The sequence below is a fragment of the Chiroxiphia lanceolata genome, chromosome 1 (assembly GCF_009829145.1).
Source record: "Chiroxiphia lanceolata isolate bChiLan1 chromosome 1, bChiLan1.pri, whole genome shotgun sequence".
Taxonomy (NCBI): domain Eukaryota; kingdom Metazoa; phylum Chordata; class Aves; order Passeriformes; family Pipridae; genus Chiroxiphia; species Chiroxiphia lanceolata.
Genome location: NC_045637.1, coordinates 13,819,519 through 13,844,531, shown reverse-complemented (window position 1 = coordinate 13,844,531; position 25,013 = coordinate 13,819,519). Strand labels below are relative to the sequence as shown.

At 37.2% G+C, this 25,013-nt stretch overlaps 2 protein-coding genes across 2 annotated transcripts in view; one reads left to right on the top strand and one right to left on the bottom strand.

Moving 5' to 3' along the window:
- MRPL13 (mitochondrial ribosomal protein L13) overlaps nt 1-8,149 on the bottom strand; it is a 30,488-nt gene extending 22,339 nt beyond the window's left edge. The window contains exons 1-4 of the mRNA XM_032693871.1: nt 7,892-8,149; nt 7,270-7,392; nt 4,416-4,509; nt 2,791-2,851 (exon numbers count right to left, since the gene is read on the bottom strand). Coding sequence (XP_032549762.1) covers nt 2,791-2,851; nt 4,416-4,509; nt 7,270-7,390 — 276 coding nt within the window. The 5' untranslated portion in view covers nt 7,391-7,392; nt 7,892-8,149. The remainder of the gene's footprint in view (nt 1-2,790; nt 2,852-4,415; nt 4,510-7,269; nt 7,393-7,891) is intronic.
- The window catches only part of MTBP (MDM2 binding protein), a 31,101-nt gene continuing 14,084 nt past the window's right edge, over nt 7,997-25,013 (top strand). Inside the window, 18 exon segments of the mRNA XM_032693836.1 lie at nt 7,997-8,139; nt 9,187-9,267; nt 10,303-10,376; nt 10,496-10,527; nt 10,529-10,639; nt 11,137-11,195; nt 12,631-12,775; nt 15,697-15,814; nt 16,391-16,490; nt 16,493-16,524; nt 17,319-17,365; nt 17,367-17,411; nt 18,111-18,177; nt 19,762-19,879; nt 21,967-22,140; nt 23,166-23,279; nt 24,595-24,642; nt 24,645-24,758. Of these exon segments, the coding sequence (XP_032549727.1) occupies nt 8,076-8,139; nt 9,187-9,267; nt 10,303-10,376; nt 10,496-10,527; nt 10,529-10,639; nt 11,137-11,195; nt 12,631-12,775; nt 15,697-15,814; nt 16,391-16,490; nt 16,493-16,524; nt 17,319-17,365; nt 17,367-17,411; nt 18,111-18,177; nt 19,762-19,879; nt 21,967-22,140; nt 23,166-23,279; nt 24,595-24,642; nt 24,645-24,758 (1,543 nt within the window). The 5' untranslated portion in view covers nt 7,997-8,075.

Below are 25,013 nucleotides of genomic sequence, written 5' to 3'. Positions count from 1 at the left end.
ACGAAAAAACGCCATGGACTACAAATGGTTGCCATGGAAGGCTTTCAAGACGTGTCTGGATAAATCTCCAGCAGCGTTATGTGACATAATAGCTGACATTACTTTGAGTGGGAGATTGGACTAGAGATTTCCTGAGACTCCCTTTCACTTGAACCATCCTATGACCCTATGAAAAAAGGTACATGTACATTCAAATTCAGCACAAATCCTTCTGAAGCAATACCTACCACCTGCAAGGAATACAAAACTTCAAAGTTAGTAGGATAGGTACAATGAGGTCAACTTCCATTAAGTCAGAATATCAGATCATCATCATGTCTTGGTACCTTGTGAAGGAACTAGAAATGATCAAGGATGATACTACAGTAACCTTGTCTAAATTCTGACAACTATACTTACGACTTTTCAGCCCCCCACGAAAGCATAAACTATAGCATTTTGCATTAAATTACTCATTATAATCTTTTTAATTAGCTATTAGCTGTGAACCGGGTTTTCCTAAAAACAGTCTCTCTGTATACTAGAAACAAAACTATAATAGAAAAATATTTATCTTGGGGATTTGTATGTTTGAATTCAGATATATGTAAGTAAAGACAATGCTAAGCAGTATTGCAGTCCTACTATAAACACACACTCTTCGAGTCTCATATAAAGTGAAAATAAGTCATATCCATTGCAAAATCTCTATGCAGCAAGATTACAACATCCTCTTCCTTGGAAGTAGTTTCCTCCATTAATTTATTGCCTTAATTTCTCTAAGAACACTATTTCCAAAACCAGTGTTGACTCATCTAATGAAGCACTACCAGGATGAGCTAGCAGGAGTCATTAAGTCCAAGGGCAGAGAAAATGCAGTAGCCTGTAACACTTTACAGAATGAAGACTTTGATGCCACAGGAAGATACAGTCTGCTTCCTACAACCTACCTAATTCCACTGGCTTCCCAGGAATTGAATTTCACATGATTAAAACAATTAAGAGAAAAGAAGTGAAATACAGTGATTTATTGAAACCTCCACATTAACTATGTATCATGATTTCAAGATCCATATCTTACTTAGGGTAGGCATTGTTCTCTTTACAGTACTACTTTTTCAGGTTTTAAAAGCTGGTTCCAAAAATAAAACCTGTTAGTAAAACACCATCACAATTTCCATCATTATCATATCCCAATGTATTTCACGCCAAAACAATTCAACTAGTAAATAAATACAGCAGCTACACACACAAAGCATATCTTGCCAAATTACCATTCACTGCTACTAATTATGACAAAAACACATCTGAGATATCTTTATGAGAGGGACATCTGAATGCTTCATCTTAAATAGAATGATAGAGTTAATTGCTGAGGACTCTCCACAATTCTGTTAAAAAAATAGTGTCTCTCATTAAATTAGACCAAGACTTGAGCCACATCACCATTTGCTGAGCCTCTGTCCAACATGCCTTAGTTTTTGGCAATGCATCTAATCCTCCTCTCTTTGCAGAGAAATTCATCTATGAGTTTGGCAAGAAAAGAGGTATTTCAGAATGAATGCCAGAAGGTAATTTATAGAACATCCAGTTCTCATGCCCCAACAAACAAGTTGTGTTACACTGCCTCCCAGTGCACAGCATCTGCCTGAAGCTCAAATGAAATGGGTTGAAGAATCCATTTTAGACATGGAACTACCAGCAATTCCCAAAGGAATTACAACTCTCTTAGAGGTTGTTCACAAAAGCATTTAAGTTGTTTTGAAAAAAATTCTATACAGAACATAATAAACTGTAGGATACAGAAACTGCAACAGCAAAAAAAAAAAAAACAGGCAAGTTCATATGGATTACTTTTTTATTGATTACTTGCTCAACATCTTGAATAAGGCAGTCTTGGGACAATCCAGGATTTCTAAATCATTGATAATAAGTAACTGACAAAACCCAGGAATTTTGCAGATAAAATTTCTGTAGGAAAAGGAAGAAGCACTTTAATATTTTATTTATAAGGTGACTCAAATGAAAGCATTTCAAAGTCAAAATTAAACATAAGTATCTAATAATCTCTGTGGGCCTCAAATCATGTTCTGAAACATTAGTACTTATTCAATACTCCAACGCCAACCATTCAACACCTTAGTAAATGTAATTTCATAACTGTGTAAGTCAATGTACCAAATTGTTCATATCTTCCTCAATTTTTAATCAGTACAAACATATGAACAGTGATGTTCAGGATTTATAGCAGTCTAACACAGACAGTTAGTAAAGAGGTTTACATTCAACGTAATCACCATTCCCAGTTCTTTCACAGACCATGAACACACAGCATTGCAAAACAGATTTTAAAAACCACCATCAATTAACAAAACCTACAGCTGAATTTTACTGGGAGAAAGACACAGGTGCACTTTCTAAGATTTTTAAGATTAGCATTATTCCTGCTGGGTCTTAAAAAAACAATAGAGTCGTTAAGCTGAAGCTTAGCTAAGTCAAATTTGAGGCCTTTCACTTATGAGAAAGGTCAGAAACTAAAAGCAAGTGATAAGTGGAAAATTAGTGAAGCAAACGAGCTTGATTTGCTCCTTTGGACTCCAGGGAAGAATAATGAAAATACAAATTACAATCTAACACCAAAAACATGTTGTTTACAAAAACGGTATCACAAGTCAAGCTTTTAAGAATGATTAGCCGAATGTCTGTAATTCAGCTTTAGAGATGCAGGTAACTGATCCCATTTGTTTAGGGGAACTAAGTAACTAAAAAAAAACCAGCTTCACAAATGGAAGGGAAGAAGGGGAAACTTACAGCGGTTGGATCCTTCAAGTGGAGCTGAGTTGCTGTCACTTGTTTGAAACCACCAGGATAACTAGAAAAACAGAACAAACATACAAGCTGAATTCTGCATGCTCAAGCACAACGTTAACAGGCATCAATACATCTTGAACAACGGTGTAATGGTATTAGAAGCCCTCAAAAAGGAAGTTGTTCTCATGAGGCCAAAAACTGTATTTTATTTGAAAGATTCTATCCTGTCAACTATCCAAGTTTAACACATTTCTAATTTCTTATTTATTCACTTGAGTATTAAAAAGCCTGTGCTTCACAACCAGATGGATATCTCTAAAACTGCTTATTAAATAATCCACAACAGCTACAGAGTACAATGGGAGTAAGATATGCAAAACTTGGAAATATTTCCAGACGATCAAGACTCAACTAGTCTGTGGATGACATATGAGACATCCATACTGAGTAGTATTTATTATTTCTTACTATTTTAAATAAACCTTAGCAAGACTTGGCATATCTACAGTTGTAAAATTTTACTTCTATTGCAATGGATCCATCTGTCTAAAGTCTATGGGATATGTTGAAACTGCACTAATTCAGATTTATGCATAAGCTTTAAATGAATGATAGAGTGAAGTAAGAAATTACATGGAAGTCAGGTAAAGCTGGGTTTCACTTTGATTTAACTATATTATTAGGTATCAGTCTAAGTGAAATGAAAATAAGCCCAGCATCAATAAGACATGTCCACAGGGCTGAATGGAATTAAGTGTTAGTTTTAACGGTACAGTTCTTCTGCAAGTGCTTCAACTTACACATCAGTTTTAGTGAAAATTTTAAGTCATAGGGGGAGTGGAGAAAAAAAAGCACACATTTATTTCCATCAACTCTGAACAAGAATTTCTCAGTAATTCAGCAAAGAAATTTCAGGATTGCAACATTAGCACCAGCAAAATTAGCTTTTTCAACACGATTTATACATCTCCCAAATGGATACATTTTGACACTTAGAGATTATTTTATAGTAGTATCATCGTATAAAATAGGAGCACTGAAAGGATCACTGCCACACTGTCTGTAATTGATTATTGCACTCCCATCTGTAAACAAGTTATGTCTGTCAGAATATATTGCACACTACTGTATGTAACAGTAGTATATAGTGTATATCAGTACATCTTGAGAGCATTTCATTTTTTACTAGTTTTTCCAATTTTTTTCATTGTCTAATAAATTTTATTTATATTTTTATATAAATAAATGTGTAGTGTCAATAGAAATATCTTATTATACACTAACAGAATAGTCCAGATCATTGGGTCCAGAGAGTCATACAAGACACAACCTGGTTCACCAAATCTGTTTACTTAATCTATTGTTCTAACTACTCTTGAGTTAAATTATGTCCCTAACAACAATACACTGAGGATAAAAAAGGAAAGGAAAGAAAAGAAAAAAAGGAAGAAAAAGGTTTGTATCATTTTAAATATTGTAACACATGCAAACAAAAACAAAAATCCCCCAAAACCATAAGTAGGAATTCCCTTTTGAACCAATATGCTATAAAAAGACTTTTATTATCAAGAAAATATGACAATAAATTTATCACAAGCTCATTTGATTATATACTATAATCTTACCCAGTGTGTGAAGAATATACTTTCTGCTCCCATTTGTTACCAGAGAAGGCAATATGTCTTGTATTTATTATGACAACGTGATCTCCACAGTCATCTACAAGGTTTAGAAATAAGTGAAAAATATTAAAGACAACCATAGGGGAAATCAACCAAAATAACAACTATTATGTGTGTGATACATATGTAGTAGCACATAAATACACATTTCATAAAGCTGAAATTTAAAGATCTGAGCTTTTTGAGTCACACCATCCAAATTAGCACTTAAATACCAACCTTAATTACAATATTTTTAGTACTGTCAGGTTAGAAGGCAGGTGAGAAGTAAAATACCACCAGACTACATAATTAAATCACTGCAATTATTCAGCTAAGATCTGGAAATGTGGCTTACAGGCAAGTGTATTATTCTACTCAACACATTATGCTGCATATGCACCTATATTTCAAAAAAAAAAAAAAACAGGGAAAAAAAGGTTAGTTCCAAATGATGCAAAATATTTATTTTATTTCATAAAAACAGTACCTATGTTTACTGAAGGACTGAACATTTTGGGTAAGTAAAATAATTCTATCAAATAATTACACTCTAGAGCTAAATATAAAAGAAAAAAAAATTTAGGGTTGGGAGTAAGAGGAGGGAGGAGGGAGAAAAGCTCTAAAAAATCCTCCAATAGCTCTGTTGGGAAAACTCCCACATTTTCATCAATCAAGCAGAAGTGAATGTTACAGCACATACACGTTTAGTTAGTTATATCAGCAACTTTAACATTGAAAGCTTTTTAAGTGCAAAGTCTATAATCTATCACCCTTCCCAAAACAGTTATTTTACTAGATCTTCTACACTAATAAAGTGCTAATAAAACCCAAACTATCTCAAAAATATATAAATATGAGAAAAGATGTAGTTTTTCATTTCAGAAGTAATGATCTTGAACAGCTGTATAACCCATAACCACACATTCAATCAGTTGGAAAACCATTTGTCCAGGGGTCACTCTCACTTGCATCACCATATCAGAACACAAGTATTTGAAGAGAGTCACTTGATTAAAACATTTTCGAGTAGATAACAAAGCAGCTGTACAAAGCAGGGCTTAAATTGAGCATGCAATTTTTATAGGAGCACATAATTAATTTACACAAGTTTCACACCTTATTTAAGTTTTTTACAATTTTTTAATCTCGTGTTCTTTTAATGCAATTTAAACGTCTTCACTGACAGTTCAGCTCTGAAAATACTGTGTGTCTACATAAATATCCAGGAACGGACACTGGACTTTGTGTCTTTTTGGGGTTTTTTGTTGGGAAGATGACAGAATAAGCTCATCTAAAGAAATTTTTGCCAACAGTTTTCCACTTGCACGAACACCAAATTAACAGTCTGGATACCAAATTAAAAACAAAACAACAAAAACATCCCTACAACGATATTCTGTCTAAGGAATTTTTATCTCAAAGACACTAAAAGATTTGTTAGTTCAGAAAAAGAAAAAAAGTGTTAAGTACATCAACCACGAATTTTTGCATATTTTGCTCTCATAGGGAATATCAAATGACTCAGTAGTAGTTACCTCTCAATGTCAATCTCGTGTGTAATGTGAATTTAGTACTGATTTATAGTATACTTCAAACCAAATACAGTTATCCTTGAAATGACTTTCCAGGACTCTATAACTTCATGGACACAGAACTGCCAAAGTCTTTCCCACAGGAAAATCAAAAACTTCCTCTCAGCATCTGCTTTGTTTTTCAGATAGCCTTAAGCCTCCAGTGACATCTTGTGGATACCACAAAATTTGCAGCAGCAGAACTCTGGTATTTAAAACATCTTTAGACAACTAAAAATCCTACCTTCTACTATGAAACAGTTGGAGTACAATTTCAATATACATTTCACATGCATGAACAAACTTCAAGGTTTCCTTTATGTTTCAGTAATATCTCTTGACAAATCTGCATGGGTGTTAAAGGAAACACTGTACCAGCAGTATGAGGGATCAAACTTTTACTATTTATAAAACACTTATTCCTGTGAGACAGGCACTGGTACTACAAGTAATGAACAATAGCACAGATACATTGTTACTGCTGAATCTTCTAACTTGTAGAAAAGTAAAATTATTGTTTTATTTAAACAAGAAGATATCTTTCAACAGTGATTATGTCTCCCATAGTCATTGTTGAAAGGTTCCAGCCTGATCATCACAAAACGTTTGAGACAGGAAGGGACCTCTGAAGGTCATGTCATCCGACTGCCCTGCTAAAAGCAGGGCATTTTTTTAAAATCTCCAAAGATGGAGACTCCACAACCTCTTGGGCAACAACTTTCAGTCACTCTCACAAATATGTTTCCTAATGTTGAGAGGGAACCTTCTGTGTTTCAGTTTGTGCCTACTGCCTCATGAAGACATATCTTTTCTGCACCTTATTCAGAATGAAGAAACACTCCAACACTGTGGTGCTGTGTGCATACTGAAAGGCAGCACTCAGAAAAATCTAACCAAGAACTGCATCAGTGTTTCATTATGTGCACTGTGAATTAAATCTCTGCATCTAAAATCAATGCAATGAAACATGTTTTGATGTTTTTAAAATAATGAAAGCACAACTCACTGTAATTCAGCTACTTAAAATAAATATAAATTCATAACATGCTTGATGTGCATTGGTAAAGAAACAACATAAAGTTGTAGGGGTATGATAAAAAAGGTGAGAAAGAAAATTAATTTTTATAATTTACAAGCAATTGAAAAATGTAATCTTTTATATCAGGCTTGATTTTAAAACTGAAATTGGAATAAACATACAAGTGAAAGAAAGCAAATTTGCTTCCAACCACTGCAACACTCACTTAGTGCATGATAAATAGGTTTATGTTTGCCTTCAAGTCTCATTACAGTCGCAGCTGCTATTTTTCCTGGGGGCTGCATCTTCGCATCCAGGAGGTACCAGGCTCTGCAAAAGTGGCCCATTGCTGAAGAAAAAGAGAGGCAGTACTTAAAACAGTAAAAGCTCACACTACCATAACCTAGCTTCTTTAATTAAATCAACGCTTCTTTTACACTCAAAAATACCGGAAGAAATTAATACCATCGACATCCCTTAAAATAGCTTTTAAAGGGACGGCGCATCACGATACAGACGATGTACATGTGAAACACACTGAAAGGTTACAGGCCCTGAGGGGTTTTGTTTCAACAATGCAGATTTCCTGCGGAAGCACCCATTATCGCTACTCGAACTGTAACATCGCTGCAGGATATTTAATGCCCAAATCGTCCCGCGTCCCGCCGGTGAAGGGCACAGCTCACCCAGGCAGCTCCCGGGACCGCGCACAGCCCGGCCAGCTGGCGGGGATCCCTGTCCCTCGGACGTGCGCACACGGCGGCTCCTGCCAGGGGAACCCTCAGCACCGACACTGGGGCCTGCTGACCCGCGCCCTCACGGCCCCGGGTTCCGACGCCCCGGCTCACCTGGGCGGCCTGGTGTAACTCGCCATCCCGCCCCGCGCCGAGGGCCGGGAGCGCCGGGGCCGCCGCGCCCGCGGGAAGCGGAGCGCTGCCCTGCGAGGGGCGGCGCCCGGGCGGCAGCGCGGGACCTTCGGAGCGGCCCCGGCCCCGGCCCCGGCCCTGCTCCCGTCCCGGTCCCCGCCCGGCCATGGACCGCTACGTGCTGCTCCTGAGCTGGGGGGAGCGCAGGGCCGCGGGCGGGCCCGGACCAGGTACGGCCGCGGGGTCGGGGCTGGGGCCGCGGGGCCCGGCCGGGCGGGCCCTCCTGCCTCCTTGAACCCCTCCTGGATCCTACCTCCTTGAACCCCTCCTGGATCCTGCCTCCTTGAACCCCTCCTGGATCCTGCCTCCTTGAACCCCTCCGGATCCTGCCTCCTTGAACCCCTCCTGGATCCTGCCTCCTTGAACCCCTCCTGGATCATGCCTCCTTGAACCCTCCTGGATCCTGCCTCCTTGAACCCCTCCTGGATCCTGCCTCCTTGAACCCCTCCTGGATCCTGCCTTCCTTGAACCCTCTGGATCCTGCCCTCCTTGAACCCCTCCTGGATCCTGCCTCCTTGAACCCCTCCTGGATCCTGCCTCCTTGAACCCCTCCTGGATCCTGCCTCCTTGAACCCCTCCTGGATCCTGCCTCCTTGAACCCCTCCTGGATCCTGCCTCCTTGAACCCCTCCTGGATCCTGCCTCCTTGAACCCCTCCTGGATCCTGCCTCCTTGAACCCCTCCTGGATCCTGCCTCCTTGAACTCCTCCTGGATCCTGCCTCCTTGAACCCCTCCCTGGATCCTTCCTCCTTAACCTCCCCCCGGATCCTGCCTCATTAAACACTTCCCGGAGCTGACAAACACTTGCCTCCTTGAACCCCTCCTGGATTCTGCCTCCTTAACCTCCTGGATCCTGCCTCCTTGAACCCTTCTAGGTCCTGCCCCCTTAAACCCATCCTGGATCCTGCTTCCTTGAACCCCCTCCGGATCCCGCCTCCTAAACCCCTCCTGTATCCTGCTTGCTTAAACCCCGCGTTGGTTTCTTGGTGACTTTAACCTGCAGAAAATTCGACGCTGCCATGAGCAGGACTTTAATGAGAATTTTGCAAAATTTGCCTTTTTAAAACTCTTGTAAATCTGCAGTTGATAGTTCTCTTAAAAAAAAATAATCAGACATAACTTCTAATATTACACCAAACTTTATGCTGTATTTCCAGGAAAGTAAGATTTAACTTCCATAATTCAGTAATTTAAAAGAAAAAACTTTTTTTTTCCAGCTGGAACTGCTGCAGACATGTATCAGTTCCTGAAAGAAAGCTGTAACACATCTATAAACGCAGATGTGAGCGCATTCCCAGGTAAATATAGCAGTGGACAGTAAGGTAAACATTACCGGGGATTGACCTAGGCACATCTTATGATCGAGGGGAAACAAATCAGAAATGAAAGTAAACCCAAATGCAGTGGTGTGGGACTGCTCCTGCTGCTCCTTTTTCTGTGGAGAATTGATGACAATTCAGCAACTAAGGTATTAGGAGATTAGATACACTGGACATGAGAAATTGAAGGGAAGGGTTTTGAAAAGTTGACAAATTTCATTCCAGTTGAGCAAGAAAAAGTAGAAAAGGGCTTGTTTCTCAAGTCGGTGGGAAGCATGGTATTTTCATTGCTCCTATAATATTTCTAATTTTTTCAGTGGAAGCAATATTTGTCTGTTGGGTAACAATTCAGAATCTTAATCCATGAGTATTTATTAAGTCATTTTATAATCTTAAAGTAGATTTCTTAAGATCTACTTTAGTACTTTGAGGGGCCAGATGTGATAAGTGGTAAATATCACCTTGCAGGTTTTGTTTGTTTTGTTAAATAAATGCTTTCTTAGTTCTTTACTTGTTTTGGGATCTATTGTTGAGCTGTTAAAAGCTTGTCACAGATGTCGTATAGGTGTGGGGAAACCACTATAAGCTCTTAAAATTCATGGAGATGGGAACACTGAGCTGTTTTCAACTTCTGTGCTTTTATTGCATAGAAATGTTGAGAGAGTATCTCATTTTGTGAGCTCTGTGAACCATATTTATGAAAGGTGTGATTTAGTTCAGGTATGATACAGATCTTGCAAATAGAAAGCATTGTTACCCAGAAGAGAGAAGAGGTAAAAGTTTTTCTTTCTTATTAAAAGTCAGAAGGTCAGTAATAGTTAAGACACTTGCTGAAACACTTATCTACATCATATGTTTAGAACTTAATTACAATGCCAAAGGAAAGTAGAACTCAAGTCATTGTGGGACATTAAATGACTTACAGAGAGTCTTTCAACAGAGATGTTCATTATAATAGGAAGAATAGATTGTAGTGGGTCTATTATTTTAAATAATTGCTGTATCTCTTTGCAGCTTGTTCAGTGGCTGGTATTCCAGGTGCAAAGAAATGGTATTTTGCAAGTCATGTTATATGCGGTTATTATCAGGTAAGATGCACTTTTTTTTCAGAATATGAGTTCCCTAACTGTCTGCCTATCTGTAGAGCAAGTTAAAACTGTGATGTTTAAAATTCTTTTTGCTTAATAAAGTCTTTTTGTTTGGTTAGTATTGCAGTTCTGATTGGGAGGAGGTAAATGTTGACACAGAAAACTGAAGACTCTCTCCAAACAAGCATTGATGAATACCTGGGAGCCATACAAAACTTTGAGGAAGACGACAATAACAGTCGAGAGTCACTGTCTCTGACTGAGTATGCATATTAATATTTTAATTGCAAGTGTAGTGATCTGACAGTTAACAGTAATAACCCAAGGGAATCAAGAAAATTTAACAAGTGAAAGTAACTACCAAAGCAACAGTTAGCTATGTTAACTAGTAATCCCTTACTACTACTGAAAATAATTCTATTTTTTTAACATAGCTTTAATTTTTTAGTTACAGATGATTTTTATAGGGTAACTGAACAGTTTCCTAACAGCTGACATCTGTATATACAGAAAAAAATTACTTGCTAATCCATCTTGAATCCTACTTCCAGTTTTACTGCAGATTATTTTGATGTCATTAGGCTTACTTCTGCCTTAGTAAAAGAGGAGATAAGTATTTCTCATTGCCTAGGTATATGTTTGTGCAGAGTTTTAAAGATGTAAGATACTTACATCAGGTAGTCCTCATTAGTTGTACCTTTTGGTTTCTAAATGATTTTGTTTATGTTTTGTTTCTAACTATGTTGCTCTTCATTTTCAGTATCTATGATGAAGCTGCTGAAAGTCTGCATCAGTTAGCTGATAAACTGCCTGCCCCAGGTAATCTCTGTTTAAAAAGCAATCTCATTGGAGATTATCTTCTTAGTTATTACTCTAAAAACTCGTGTGGTAAAATCATAGTCAAATTAAAAAATTCAGAGGATATTAGTTTGTTAGCTGAATTACCTTAATGCAGCTCTTGCAGGTAGTTAAAGAACTGAGCATGGTTGGCATTGCAAATCAGCTTATGGACTGGTTTGCTGCTTGTTTCTTTGGAAGGCTGTATGTCAGTAGAGCTTAAGGCGGATATTTATATAATTAATTTTTCCACCTAAAATGCCATCAAAGTAGTAATAGTAGTAAGCAACACAAAACTCAACAGGAAGTTTTTTATGAAAATAAAGGAAGATGTTGACATCAGGCTTACATCTAAGTTCCAGCTGACTGCTTGTGGGTGGGAGTCAAGAAGCTGAGAAGGAAAATATATCAGAACTATTGGATTTAGATTTTGCAAACTGGAGATGAGTATCACCTTGCAGGTTAGGCTTACATAATGTTGCAGTGGTTGATTTGGGATAGCAAAGGAATGTAGGAAGAACGACAATCATAGAATCATTAAGGTTGGAAAAGACCTCTAAGATCATCGAGTCCAACCTTTGACTAAACACCTTGTCAACTAAACCATGGCACTAAGAGCCACGTCCAGTCTTTCCTTAAACACCTCCAGGGATGGTGACTTCACCACCTCCCTGGACAGTCCATTTCAATATCTAATCCCCTTTTCTGTGAAGAAATTCTTCCCAATGTCCAACTTAAACCTCCCCTGGTGCAGCTTAAGACTATGTTCTCTTGTCCTATCACTAGTTGCCTGGGAGAAGAGTCCAAGCACCCCCTGGCTACAACCACCTGAAAGGAGGTTGTCTCACCAGGCAGTGAAAAAGTCTCCCTGAGCCTCCTCCAGGCTAAAGAACCCCAGCTCCCTCAGCTGCTCCTCGTAGGACCTGTGCTGCAGACCCTTCCACAGCTTCGTTGCCCATCTCTGAATTTGCTCCAGCACCTCAATGTCCTTCCTGAACTGAGAGGCCCAGAGCTGGATACAGGATTCAGTGTGGCCTCTCAGTGCTATGAGAAAGTATATCTAGAGATTAAATCTATATTATTAAATCTAGAGATTAGAGTGTTAAAAGAAGGGAAATGAGATAACATAGTTGTATGGGAGACAACTCTCATCTGTCAGTGCTGAGTGAGAGAGGAGAAAGGTATAGAACCACTGTCACTGAGGGAATGGCAAAATGTTTTGTGTTCATTTAAGAGGAGCAGCAAGTGATGACCTAAAAATGCATGGAAAGTGTTTTAGACCTCACTGAAGTTCCTTGAAGCTGATATTTTAGCCCATTTTAATGCAATCAGTGATAATCAGAACTTTTCTATCTTTAAATGATTGAATAATTTACTGAATCATGGTACTTTGAGTCATATATAACTGTTTTTATAGGCAGAGCAATGGTTGATGTAATACTGCAGGCTGTTGAACGAGATGGACCCAAGTTGAAAGACTGCTTACCTGCTATTGGTGCCCTGAAACACCTGAGAGAATGGCACTCTGCACAGATCACTATTGCACCAAATGATGCAAAAGGGTATGGCATTTATTTCAGGGCTGTAAACAAGGTCACTCCTGTTTTATGTTAGCACAGGTCAGTGGTTTAAAATAAAAACAGCATCTTGAATACTTTACATATTTACTTTGAAAATAATAGATTAGTCTATTACTCTATTAGGGGAGGAATTACTCATGCTGATTTGTTGTAAATACATGCCCTAACCAGAAAGGCAGGCAAAAAAGCAAGTCCTCTGAACTTCTTGTTTTCTCTAGGAGGAAAAGGTAAAATTTTTTCTCTTCCTTATTGTCTTTAGTGTGCATACAGTGTTTTCAAGTTGTTGTACTATGCTACATAATGACTTGTATATTGATTTTAGTTTTCCAGGTTTTTTTTAAATGAATCCATACTGCTGATTTTACTTAAAATTTTACATTACCTTAATTATCTTTGGTATTACATTTCAGGGAGGAAGAATAGTGTCTGATTTGTCCCTTCTGAAAAAGGAGTATAAGTGCTCAATTACTTCCCATATGCTTCTGAAGAATTTATTATTCTGAAGAGTCACTGAGGCTATTAATTCAAGTTGAAATTCAGTCCAGTAGTTTCCTTACTGTCCTCCTCTAATTGACATAAAAAGGCCATGATAAATCACAGTAGTTTGGGGGTTTTTCCCCCACACAGTGAATGATTGTGTGGATACTGAATAACTTGGCAAAGTTACCTCCACTTCCCCTCCCCTCCATGCCCAAAAGATTCAAGTTTGCTTCATAGAATGTGTGGTTAAGCTTAATCCTAAATTAATGAAACTGTTGAAAATTAAAAAGTTGAATGTTCAGTCCTTGGATAGAGTAAGCAATATACCTACTACATAGTACTTTCTGAGGTATATGGAGGATGATAAACTTACTGCAGGGACTTCCATGATCTCAGTGCTCGTTGATATCATCCTGTGGAATCAGCTTTTGACTGAATAAATGCTTCTGCTTCCTTTTATGTCATCATGACTGGGCTTCGCAAACGAAGATTTGGGAAAGGCTCTATCCACGTTTGTTACAGGCATGCTGGTGGCTAATGAGGCCAATACGAGATAGACATGTCCGATTGCAAAAGGCACAGCAGAAAGACTCCTTAGCTGGTATATTCTGCAAGACATGATTCTTTCTGTGTTGTCTTTTCTCCTCGAGAGTGATCCTGCAGGCGTTCTCAAAGGAAACAGCTGCGTTATAGATGGTGTGTCTCCAGGCCTCCTGATTGGAGGCCAGAGTAGACGAGTTATGTTGATCAATGTGGCCAGGGCTGAGATGTTGTTTCAGGGAGTCCTTGTATCTTCTCTTCGGGGCTCCTCTCATGTGACAGCCGGTGGCAAGTTCACCATAGAGCAGGATCTTAGGGAGGCGGTGGTCCTTCATCCTTGAGATGTGCCCTGCCCAACGCAGCTGTGTTCTCAGCAACATAGGCTCAATACTTGTGACTGCTGCTTGTTCTATTGGTCACATAATCTGACCAGTGGATGTTTAGGATTGTTCGGAGGCAGCATTGATGGAAGTGTTCTAGGAGACGCAGGTGGTGGCGGTAGATGACCCATGATTCAGAACCTATAAGAGAGTAGACAGCACTATGGCTCTGTAGACATTGATCTTTGTACTTTTCTTCAAGTGTTTATTTCGCCAAACTCTTTTATGGAGTTTTCCAAAAGCACTATATGCTTTTGCTAACCTGTTGTCTATCTCCCGTCCATCTTACCATCCGAGGAGATGAGGCTACCTAGGTAATTAAACTGCTGGACTGATTTGAGCTCTGATTGGCCAATGGTGATATGGGGATGATGGAAGACTTCCTGAGGTGCAGGTTGATAGAGCACTTCTGTCTTCTTTAAGCTGACTTCCAGCCCAAAGAGCTCAGCAGCATCTGCATAGCAGGATGTTAAACGCTGCAGGGCTGTTTCTGTGTGGGTGACAAGGGCGGCATCATCAGCATAAAGCAGCTCCCGGACAAGATGGTTTAAGGTCTTGGTGTGGGCCTTCAGTCGCCTTAGGTTGAATAGGCTTCCATCAGTACGATATCGAATGTAGATACCGTCCTGGTCATCGAGGTCTGCCGTGGCCCTTTGGAGCATCATGCTGAAAAAGATTGTGAATAGAGTTGATGCAAGAATGCAGCCTTGTTTCACACCATTGGTAATTAGAAAGGGCTCAGAAAGTGTGTTGCCATATCTGACTTGGCCACACTGATCCTCATGAAGTGAGATGATCATTTTAAGGAACTTGGGGGGACAACCTAAATGTTCCAAAATCTGCCATAGACCTTTTCTGCTCACAGTATCAAAGCCTTGGTGAGATCGACAAAGGTTACATAAAGACCTTTATTCTGTTCCCTACACTTCTCTTGCAGTTGTCTGAGAAGCCTTTTAGTAAAATGAGGCCATTTGGACATAGATTATCTCTGGTGAAAGTTACCTTAATTATTCTTCCTGTTCTGCTGATGATGCTGATTTCACTTAGAAGACAGACTGCCACTAGAACCCACAGATATGGCTGTTCTCTCTCTTGTTGAATTTGGGTAATGCTTGTGCCCCAGTCATATTTACTACTTAGAAGGTTAACTACAAACCATCTAGAGGGACCAGTGATAGCCCCAGTGATGGCTACCTGGCTTTGCTGCAGCTTCTAGCACCCAACTTTACTATGGTCTGCCTGCAGCTTGCCATTGCCAGTCTTATTTGATTTCTGTCAAAGTTCTTTGCTGTCACCTTCATGGAGCATGTGAACACCTTCCTTTACAGATCCTGAATGAGAAATTCTGCAATATTTTTACTTTGTGAAATACAAAGCTATATATCTGTCTTAAAATACACGAGACCGTTCAGTGCTAAGAGATAATTGGTAAATTCAGTCAAACTGCACTTCATGTTAATTTGTAACACTAAATTCAGTAAGATTAACTCCATATTTTTGCAGTAGCTGGCAAAAGATTGCAGACTATCTATCAGCAGACTTTGTGTCTTCAGATGATATCATGAATATTATTGATTTAAAGGAACTCTGGAGAGGAAAGATTCAGATATGGGAAAGAAAGGTAAAATAATTTTTCAGCTCTGGTAATTTTTAAAGTATCTATGTTTCTCATTTAGAGCGTGTATTGTACAGTGCATTTTATGCTTTAAGCCAGATTTGGTTTTGACAGTGTAATTCAAAGAACTAATGTGCAACGTGTCTGGGTGGGTGGTGGAATAACTTCCTTTTTTAGCATGATGAAAGGATAAATGAGGTTAATGCATCAAGATTTGAACTTGAAATCCAGTTGCTCTCCTCTGAAATATTTGTTGAGACAACTTATGGTTCAAAACTATATTGTTTTCTATCTATCACAAATAATTATCATGCAATTGTAAGTCATTGTTGCAAGTGCACATCTCATGTTTCAGCAAAGACTGAAAACTTTGTGACTGTGAAAGGCATTGTTTACGTTTTCAGTATTAAGGTTTTGGATTTAGTACTTGGTTATCCAAGTGCAGTACTTTTACTTAGTTTTACAGATCTGATGGAAACAAATATAATACTAATTGTTAAAAATAATAATACATCTAACTGGCTGAAAAGAAATAATTTTTATCTCTTTTTTGACACATTTATTGTCTGTCTTTCCCTCCAGTTTGGATCAGGAGTTGACTTTCCAGAATTTTGTATAAAAAGCACTTCAGCAAAGACATTCAGCACTGCACATTTAAGTTCTTGCCTTGCTGGTAAAAAGAGCAGCAATCAAGGAATACTGATGCTTTGCCAGAAGTAAGTATTATTTTTGATCTTTCTTTTACTTTTAGAATTCATCTATTTTACTTTCCTGAGAAAATTAGTAACTGGGAAAACTCTAGTCAGAACCGAAAGTTAAACATAAAAGTTTGGATTGGATAAGATTGAGGAATGCTTCTTTTGTTCATGTGTGTTCTCAAAACAGGTCCTTAAAATTTCATCTGTTTTTCGTAGAAATACCATACCAAGATTTTTTCAAGTAGAAATTGAGACTTTATTCAGTCTTCATACCCAAAATATCTAATTTATGAATTCTGTATTAATTTAACCTTTTCCACTTAATTTTAAAAGTTTGGGATTTTTTGTGTTTTTTTACACTGTTGCTGTTTCATGTTTTCCACTGGAAGTAGACAGTTGATAGGAACTCCAGAATCATATCTGTTGATGAAAACAAAAATGAGTGTTTATAAAAATTGGTAACAATTACGAATTTGTTATTTCGTAGTTAAAATATATACATTTTGGATTGCATTTGTCTGTTCCTGGCAGAAATTATTTTTCTTTGGATAAGAGTTAGAACTCATTTGATGCATGTGGTTGACATTCTAGGAAGTAAACTTTCTTAAACAGAATTAAATACCACTCCTTGGGTTTTGTATAATTACGTTTAATATAATATTGTGAATTGTTTTTCTATTCCTTTATATCTTTTATACCTCTTTCAGATGTTATCTGTAAGGGAAATGCCCCTAGCAAAACACTTGAGAAAGTTATACTGAGATAGCATCATACATTGTGTTACAAGTTTTTTTGATTTGATGTCTTTTCAGGTTTTTCATTACTATGGTCCTGCCCTAGAATTTTTACAGATGGTGTTGCTCTGATCTACCCTCCATTTTTATATCAGATCTGGAATTTGAACTGTATCCTTTTTTTAAGGATCTAAACTACTACTGATAATTCTCTATAGCAGAAAAAAACCAATCAGAATCTACCTGTGCAAACAACAGAGAGATGGGGATTGCAAGGGCTCATTCCATTCTAGCCTGCCAAAATAGTCAGTGATTCTTCACCACTGGATTTTTTTAATTTTGAAATTTAAATTACTCTAGCAATGACCAGATAGTGTTGATATTATCACACATATCATTTGTCTGTTGATGTGCATGCTATTTGTGGGAAAAGAATAGAGAAATGTTTTTTTCTGCGTGAGTTTAAAAACCCTCAAGCCTTGCTAATTAATCAATGTTGCATGCTTCACAATATAGGATCATTTGCCCACAAATCATGTTTTTATTGTGCAGGGGCAAAATCTGTGGCAAGATGTAGCAGAGCAGTTTTTTTTTGTGTGTATGCTGCAGAGATCTCAAGGTGTATTACTGTTGGTTTTAAATGTATGTGCTTTGGCTACTAGTCTTGGTGAAACAACAGTAGCTTAGGATGTATAAGTCTTCCATGATTGTGAATATATAAGTATCTGTGGTGAGTTTTGTATGTTTTGTGATACTGTTGTATCAAAGTGTATAAAAATTAAACACTTACAGTCCTTCTTTGAACTTGATTTGCAAAATTGAGATGCAGAGTTTTTTGGAAGACGAGGTTCCTTAAATCGTTCCATTCAGGAGCCTGTCAAGAACAAAGAAAACATCTACGCTGCTTTTGGACCAGATTTCTTTTCTCTCTGGGAAGGTGAAAGCTTCTTTTTATTTACATATAGCAGAAAAATGGAAGTATGTATATTGCCTATAAAAGATACAGGAATAATTTTTAAACCTAGTCTCTGTGTAAGCCTCTTCAATATTTAGCTCTAAAGCACATGGAGCTTTTAAAGATGTTTTCTCTTTACCTTAGCTAAGTTTTAATCTGCTAAGACATTTTGCAACTTTTAATCATATCATGACAGATAATTTCTGTGCTATCATAATGAACTATTGATTTTTTTAGCAAAAGGCTAAAAAGGCACATGTACAGCCTACAAAATATATCTAGCTACTCTGAAGTGGTAAGCTTGTTTTATTTACATGTGCATATTCTGCTTTTACGTTCTGATTTTGGATAAAAAGGGTTCATGAAACATTTACAATCCTATTTTCCCCCTCCCTACTTTGCCTTGGAATGAGAGTGTGATTATTCATAGCCACAGTATTGGTTTGAAGATGTTTTTCTTGAATATCACCTTTACATAAAAGGTGATACATGTTTGTTTAGGGAAGTTTTTTAGTGTTTATAAAATAAATCTATGCCAATCAAAACAAAACCTACAATGTTAAAATGCTGGTACAGTTATTCTTAATAACTTATGTTCTTTATTTGCTGTGGAGATGGTATCCCATTATCAGGCTGTATGTTTCATTTCAGTTTATTATTTAGGGTTTTAGTGACTTTTTTCTCCCCTGCCTCTCCATTCTCCATTATACTTAGCCAGAAAAGGAAAAGGTCCTTTTTCTAGTGCTGTACCAAAAATATCTTCTAGAATGTTTTTATATTGGTAAATATCCTAGGTAATTTTCATTTTACTTAAGGGTACAGAATATTTGGTCAAATATCTTTTACAGTCTAAGAGCTTGCATTTCCACTAGTTTTTTTAAAGAAGAAGCCAAAACAGTCAAAACACATTGTCAGGTTACTTTTTAGAGTATGCACATGATGAATTGAATGTATTTTGAAGATAACAGTTTCTCATAGGGATTTTTTTTCAGTCTGCTACTGGAAATATTGTGCATTTGTAGGTTTTTCTAATACCTGTAATAGCATTGTTTTATTGCTTGAGTATTCTAATACATGTGCGTTTTTTCTGTTAGTGCTTATTGGCCTGGAATCTATATAGAGACATAAACATAGTCCAGTATCTGATTAATGGAGAAGGGTAATATGTAGGAAGGAAAAAAGAATAAAATTGTTTTTCAAAGGAATGCAGAGTCACTGATGCCAACTAATATCTGTGAATTCTGTTCTCATTCTGGATACTACTCTACAGAAGTGTTTGTAGCCAGAATACTGAAGGAATTGTAATAGGTAATAAATATCTTTTTATCTATAACATGGAAATTCATCAGTTAATGATCTCTCAACTGGACCAAGAAGTAAATAAAACTTTTACAGCTTCTATGTCAAATGCTGTTCCATTTTGACTGATGTGAATTGACAGATGTGTTAAGATGTTTTTCATCAGTTGAAGTACATTTGAAATAATGCCAAATCAGTAGCTCAAGACTGAAATGTAAAACAGGTTTCAGTAATATTGCATGTGTTGTACTTGCTCTCATTATTCAGGTGGGAGCTTTATTTACATTGCCATGTAATGTAAGCAGTGTAGTGATCCCATCTCCTGCCCAGCTGAGTACTAAGAAATGGAAGGAATATATGGCCAGGAAACCCAAGGTCATTACTGGTAGGTATATTTGTTGTGGCTATATCTGTTTGTGTGTATATATGGTGAGTTTTTCCTATACATTTGGGATTCTCTTTTGTCTTCAATGAAATTGGGTCAGTGATTGTTGTATTCATTGACACAAAAGGGTTTGGTGAATGCAAGTTCAGCTATGCAAACTTTCAGGAAAAAATGGATAATAACATCGTGACAAGCTTTGGGGAAACAATGCATCTTCTTTAAACCATTTTTGTGTCCTGTCTCTCAGCTAAGATCCAGCTTTCACACACCTTTGTAAGGTGACTGTGAAATCCATGGGCGTAGAGGTTTGCTTCTGCAGATGGAATTCCAGCGTGCTTCAGTTAGGTGCTTCCCTTCTCTTTTAAGACTGACTGTTTTTGTTGCCAGCTGAAGATAGGTTTTGTAAACAAGTATGCAGATGAGGGTGGCTGGCAGACTGATATTATTTCAGCTCTAAGGGTAGGAAAAAATTGAGAGGAATTAGGAAGAGTTGTATAACAGGGCAAGAAGCTTAATTATGGAATGGATATAGATTTAAAATTATCTCTGCATGTTTGGAGGTGGTAGAGAGGGTGTGAGATAGATAGATAGATATATATATATATATATACACACACATATATAGATAGATATGCAGCAGCAGTATATGTTTATTGGAGAGATACTGCTGATACCGTCAAATGAGTGCGAGATCCCCAGTGTCTGCAAGATCTCTCTCCTGTGTTCCAGTGGAAGGGTTTTGTTCAAGTATTAACTATAATATGATCAGTAACACACAATAGGTTCTTATTAGGCCTCTTGAATAAAATTTAGAATAGGAGGAGAAACATGGCCATTTAAACATGTTTGCTTATTTAGTTGAAAAGTGTTGATTTTTTTTTTAGTGGCTACTACTAATCTGACTGTGTACTAAGCATTTGTGAATCCTTAATGTCTTTGATCTGTGGAAAGGTGTAATTCTTGGAATTGGTAGTACTCAAATGCTAAGATTAAAGTGAAAAATAAAAGCTTACCTGTGAGGAATCAGCTATGAGATACCAAGATAAAATGGAAAAGGAAGATATTTCAAATTACTGGGGGAATGGGACAATAGTGAAAATGTTTCTGGAATTTTTCACTTTATTGTTCTATTTTCTTTCTCTGGATTTATGTATTGAGGTAGCAGGGTTTGCCCTTCTCTTTCCTTCAGCTTCCAGCTTAAAATTTTCAAGAAATACTGGAATATTTTATATTTGTTACTAACAAAAATTTATAATGCTAATAAATATTAAGCTCCTGTTGCATTAATTATTGAGATAGTATTGCAAGTATGAAATTATTTGATTTAAAAACTTAGTACATCAAGAAGTATTCATTCTCTCAATTGCTGCATCTACCAAGGTGCTATAAAATGTTTTCTGTCTAAAAAGATAGCAAACCCATCCTTCTACTTTTTCTGTCAAGTCCCACAATAATTTACTTTCAAAACTGCAAACTATATGCCAGTGTTTAAAAACAGAATGTCTTTATCTCTCACCCAGGCTATGCACAAGGGTAAAGTAGGGAGTGAAACTTCCATTAATGAATAATGCAGTGTCCTTGGGAAGAGAGTACAGTATTTCCTTTTCTTCTACAGTTGTATGTTCTTCCAGTGAACACTTGTATTTCAATGCACATATGAAAAAAGGCCTTTTTTTACCTAGCAGAACAGAAACTTCTCTTCGCTGTTTCATGATAGAAATGTAACTTTGCCACTTAAAGAACTTTTCTGAGTGGTGGTTGGAGTTTCCAGATATACTTTTTAGTCTGCATTAGAAAGCTGGCCCTCCTGACAGTCACAGGAGTTGGATGCTGGTAATGTGCTGGCTTTAAGTCAGCAGCATAGTCCAGCTCAGCTGTGCTGCTGTTGTTCATTTATTTTGCATGCTCTTCAATTTGTAGCTTTACAGGGGGTAGATATCACCTGTAGTTGCTGTTTCTCCTCAAAAGATGCAAGATTTCTCACAGAACAGAAGAGAGCAAGTGTAAGAAATTTGATGGTGGATTATAGCTTTTTTAAAGCTGTTTTTCTGAGGGTGTTTCACAGTTATGTCCTGATGTTTGTGAAGTTCCAGAAGTTGAACTGAAAGGAGAATCTTGCCGATATTATTTCTTGCTACAAGGCAACGGCTCTGGAGGATGTAAAGCAACCCTGATTCATTCAGCTGGCCAGATCAATGGTATGGCCACTCTTGCTGCAGTAAATGGAAGGTTAAAGACAAGAGCAGAAGAAACAGAGTCAAGTAAGAGTAATTGCTTCTTTATTTAAGAATATCTGAATTCAGGCAAATGCTGCTCAATTTCATATGTTCCTTTTATTCATTCCAGTCAGTGTTAAAATGGAGAAAGTGAGGAAGAATATTACATTTTTTATAAATGTGTCTATTAGCAGTATTTGTCAAATTCATAAAAAATATAATGAGCTTATTTATTCACAGAATTTACTGCTACTGTATTTTTTAAATCAACTATGTAAAGTTACAGTCAGTGAGTTTAGTTGAAAATTTTTTTTTTTAAGGGACATCCAGGTAATATAAGTGCAAATCAAATTCATGAAAATTTAAAGTTTAAAAAGTATTTATTGTTGATGTAAAGACTGCCCAGCCCATGCCAAAAAACTAGGTAAATATCTGTTTAAAATCCTATTTCACTGACGTATCATAGCTGCTCCACTAGGTAAGAGCGTGTATCTAGACATTTATCTTAGAATAGTTATCCTGTTACTACTACACATACTAGTTAACTCTACTAATTCCTGTATTTGTTTCAATAATGCTGACAAAGAAAAAGAGCACAGTGACCTGCATCTTATCCACTTAATTCCTTATTATCGAAATAAATCAGTGTGTGATATGACTGACTACTTACCATTTATCCTAATTAAAATCCCATTACTACAATGTCAGAGAACTGAAAGTCCTTGACCACATGTTGGGAGAAAACTTTTCTTTCTTTTCTGTTTTGATCCTAAGTATCAAACTTAGGATCTTTTTACCCTCTTTAAATGTTAGTCAAGTTAATTGTGTTGTCATATTGGTTTTGTACAGAAATTCAAAAACACTAGTCAGGCATCTCTTCCAAGTTATTCTGATGTTCAACTGCAATTGGTTCATTTGGGGTTTTTTTAATGATTAGTCATATTTGAAAGTTTGGTTGTTTTTTTAATATGAAATTTCTATGTCTGCAATGTTTATATTTTCTAAAAAGAAGTAATGATTCCAAAGTCTTATGAGAGATTCTTAATAAAAACTTCTCCTAATCTGTACAGGCTTTTGTATTGCTGACTTTATCCAGTCACTGCCACGCTTCTGTGGAGAGCAGATTGTACAAAGAGAAATTAAACTGTCTCATCTCCAAGTGTTTGCCTTGAAAGAATATCTCAGTAAGTAATGGGGAAAGCACTGGTAATTCTCATTAAAAGTATTTGAAAGCTCTTTATGTCAAACTGAATGTGATGGCTCAGTTTACAAAACTAAAGTGAGTTGATCACTTTGTGAAGAAATAGTGAAGGTTTAAAAAGAAACTTCGTAGTATGTTCATGATTGTGCATCGGATAATGAAAAAGAGAACACTGAATTAAGGTTGGTGGCTGCTTGTTACACTATTACTCTGACTGTTTGAGCATAGTCTTGGAATTATTTTGTGGTAATCCTGTGATGATTTTCCCAAAAACTCTTACTGCTGGATATGTCTTCTACAAAATAAGAATTCTGGTTTTGATTTTTCAGAGCTTTTAAAAATTTATTCTTTATTGCAAAAGTCTTCAACAGCAGAGGAAAAATATGCATTGGATATTTAGATTAGATACTTAGATTGGATATGTTAGATTTATCATGAAGCATCGTTTGTAACAGCTGAAAGGTCATCCTCTCTAGATTTTCATGACTTTGCAGAGAAGTACATTTGAGTGTCCTGATTTTTTTCCATCCAAGTCCATTGCTCTAAGAGACTCAAAAGAAAAAATGCTTCTGAGAGATTGGCTGGCTTATAGAAAATGGCATTCTGTGAAGATAATATAAGTGTATTATGATTAACAGAATAGCAGCTTAAAGAAAAGAAGATTCCTGCTAATAGTCTTGTCTTCCACCCCCTGCCCCCTGCCAGCTTGCAGTCATTCTCAGAGTCCTGTCAGCTTCAGCCCTGAGCTTGGGGCTGCTTTAGAGCTTGTGTTTTAATTTCGAGGGGATCATCCATTTCCGTTAGGATGAAGACTGAATAGGAGCAGTTGGGATTGACTGATCATCCTTAATCATACCAGAATTACCTGGCCCTTGATATTCTGACCAAAGAGACCAGAACAGGCTCTTAATTACACTGAAGCCACACCTGCAACAGCAGCAAAAATAGGGGGTGGGAGTCTCTGCAGACTGTAGCTTTTCACATTTAGGCTCAGTAAGTCCAAGATATTTGTCTCTGGGGAATCCAAACCTGGATGTACTCAGAAATGCACGTGTACAGAAATTAAAGGACTGTAAAAATGGGATTCACATGTGACTTCAGCTATTCTCACTGCTAATTTTCACTTGTCTGGAATAAACCACCCATGTCTTGCTAAAGGGTACAATAGTAAGTGTCAAGTTAACTTACTTGTGTTATTGGTTTTGGGTGGATATTTTCTTGTTTAGTTAGTTTTTAGCAGGGTCCAGTTGTTCTTTGTTACTTAGTAGGTGCAGTACCTTTTCTTTTTCCTTTTATAGAGAGAAAGGAATTGACTAAGAAGCCTCCAGTTATTTCTACCAGTGAGTTCAAAGTTTATTAAAACTTACAAGAGAATGTTTTTTGGACTTGTGCAACACTAGTCTTCCTAACCATGATCTACAGAAGGTTTCCAATAAAACTATGTCATGCAGTGTGACTTGTGGTGAGTATTGTTATTTAGGAAATACGCTGCTTATTCTCTTTTGATGTTTTTTCCTACTGGTCATCAGTTTGTTACTAAAAGAAGGAAAGTCTTTTTACCAAAAGAGGAAAACATGGAAGGAAAAGTAAAGTAACTTTCTAGGGTTTTTTTGCAAACTGAAATGACCCTTGCCTTACCTTTCCTTTTTTTCCTTGAAAAAAATTGTGCAGAAAACGTTTCTGATTGCATCATCAAACAGATTTTCCATTTATGTAT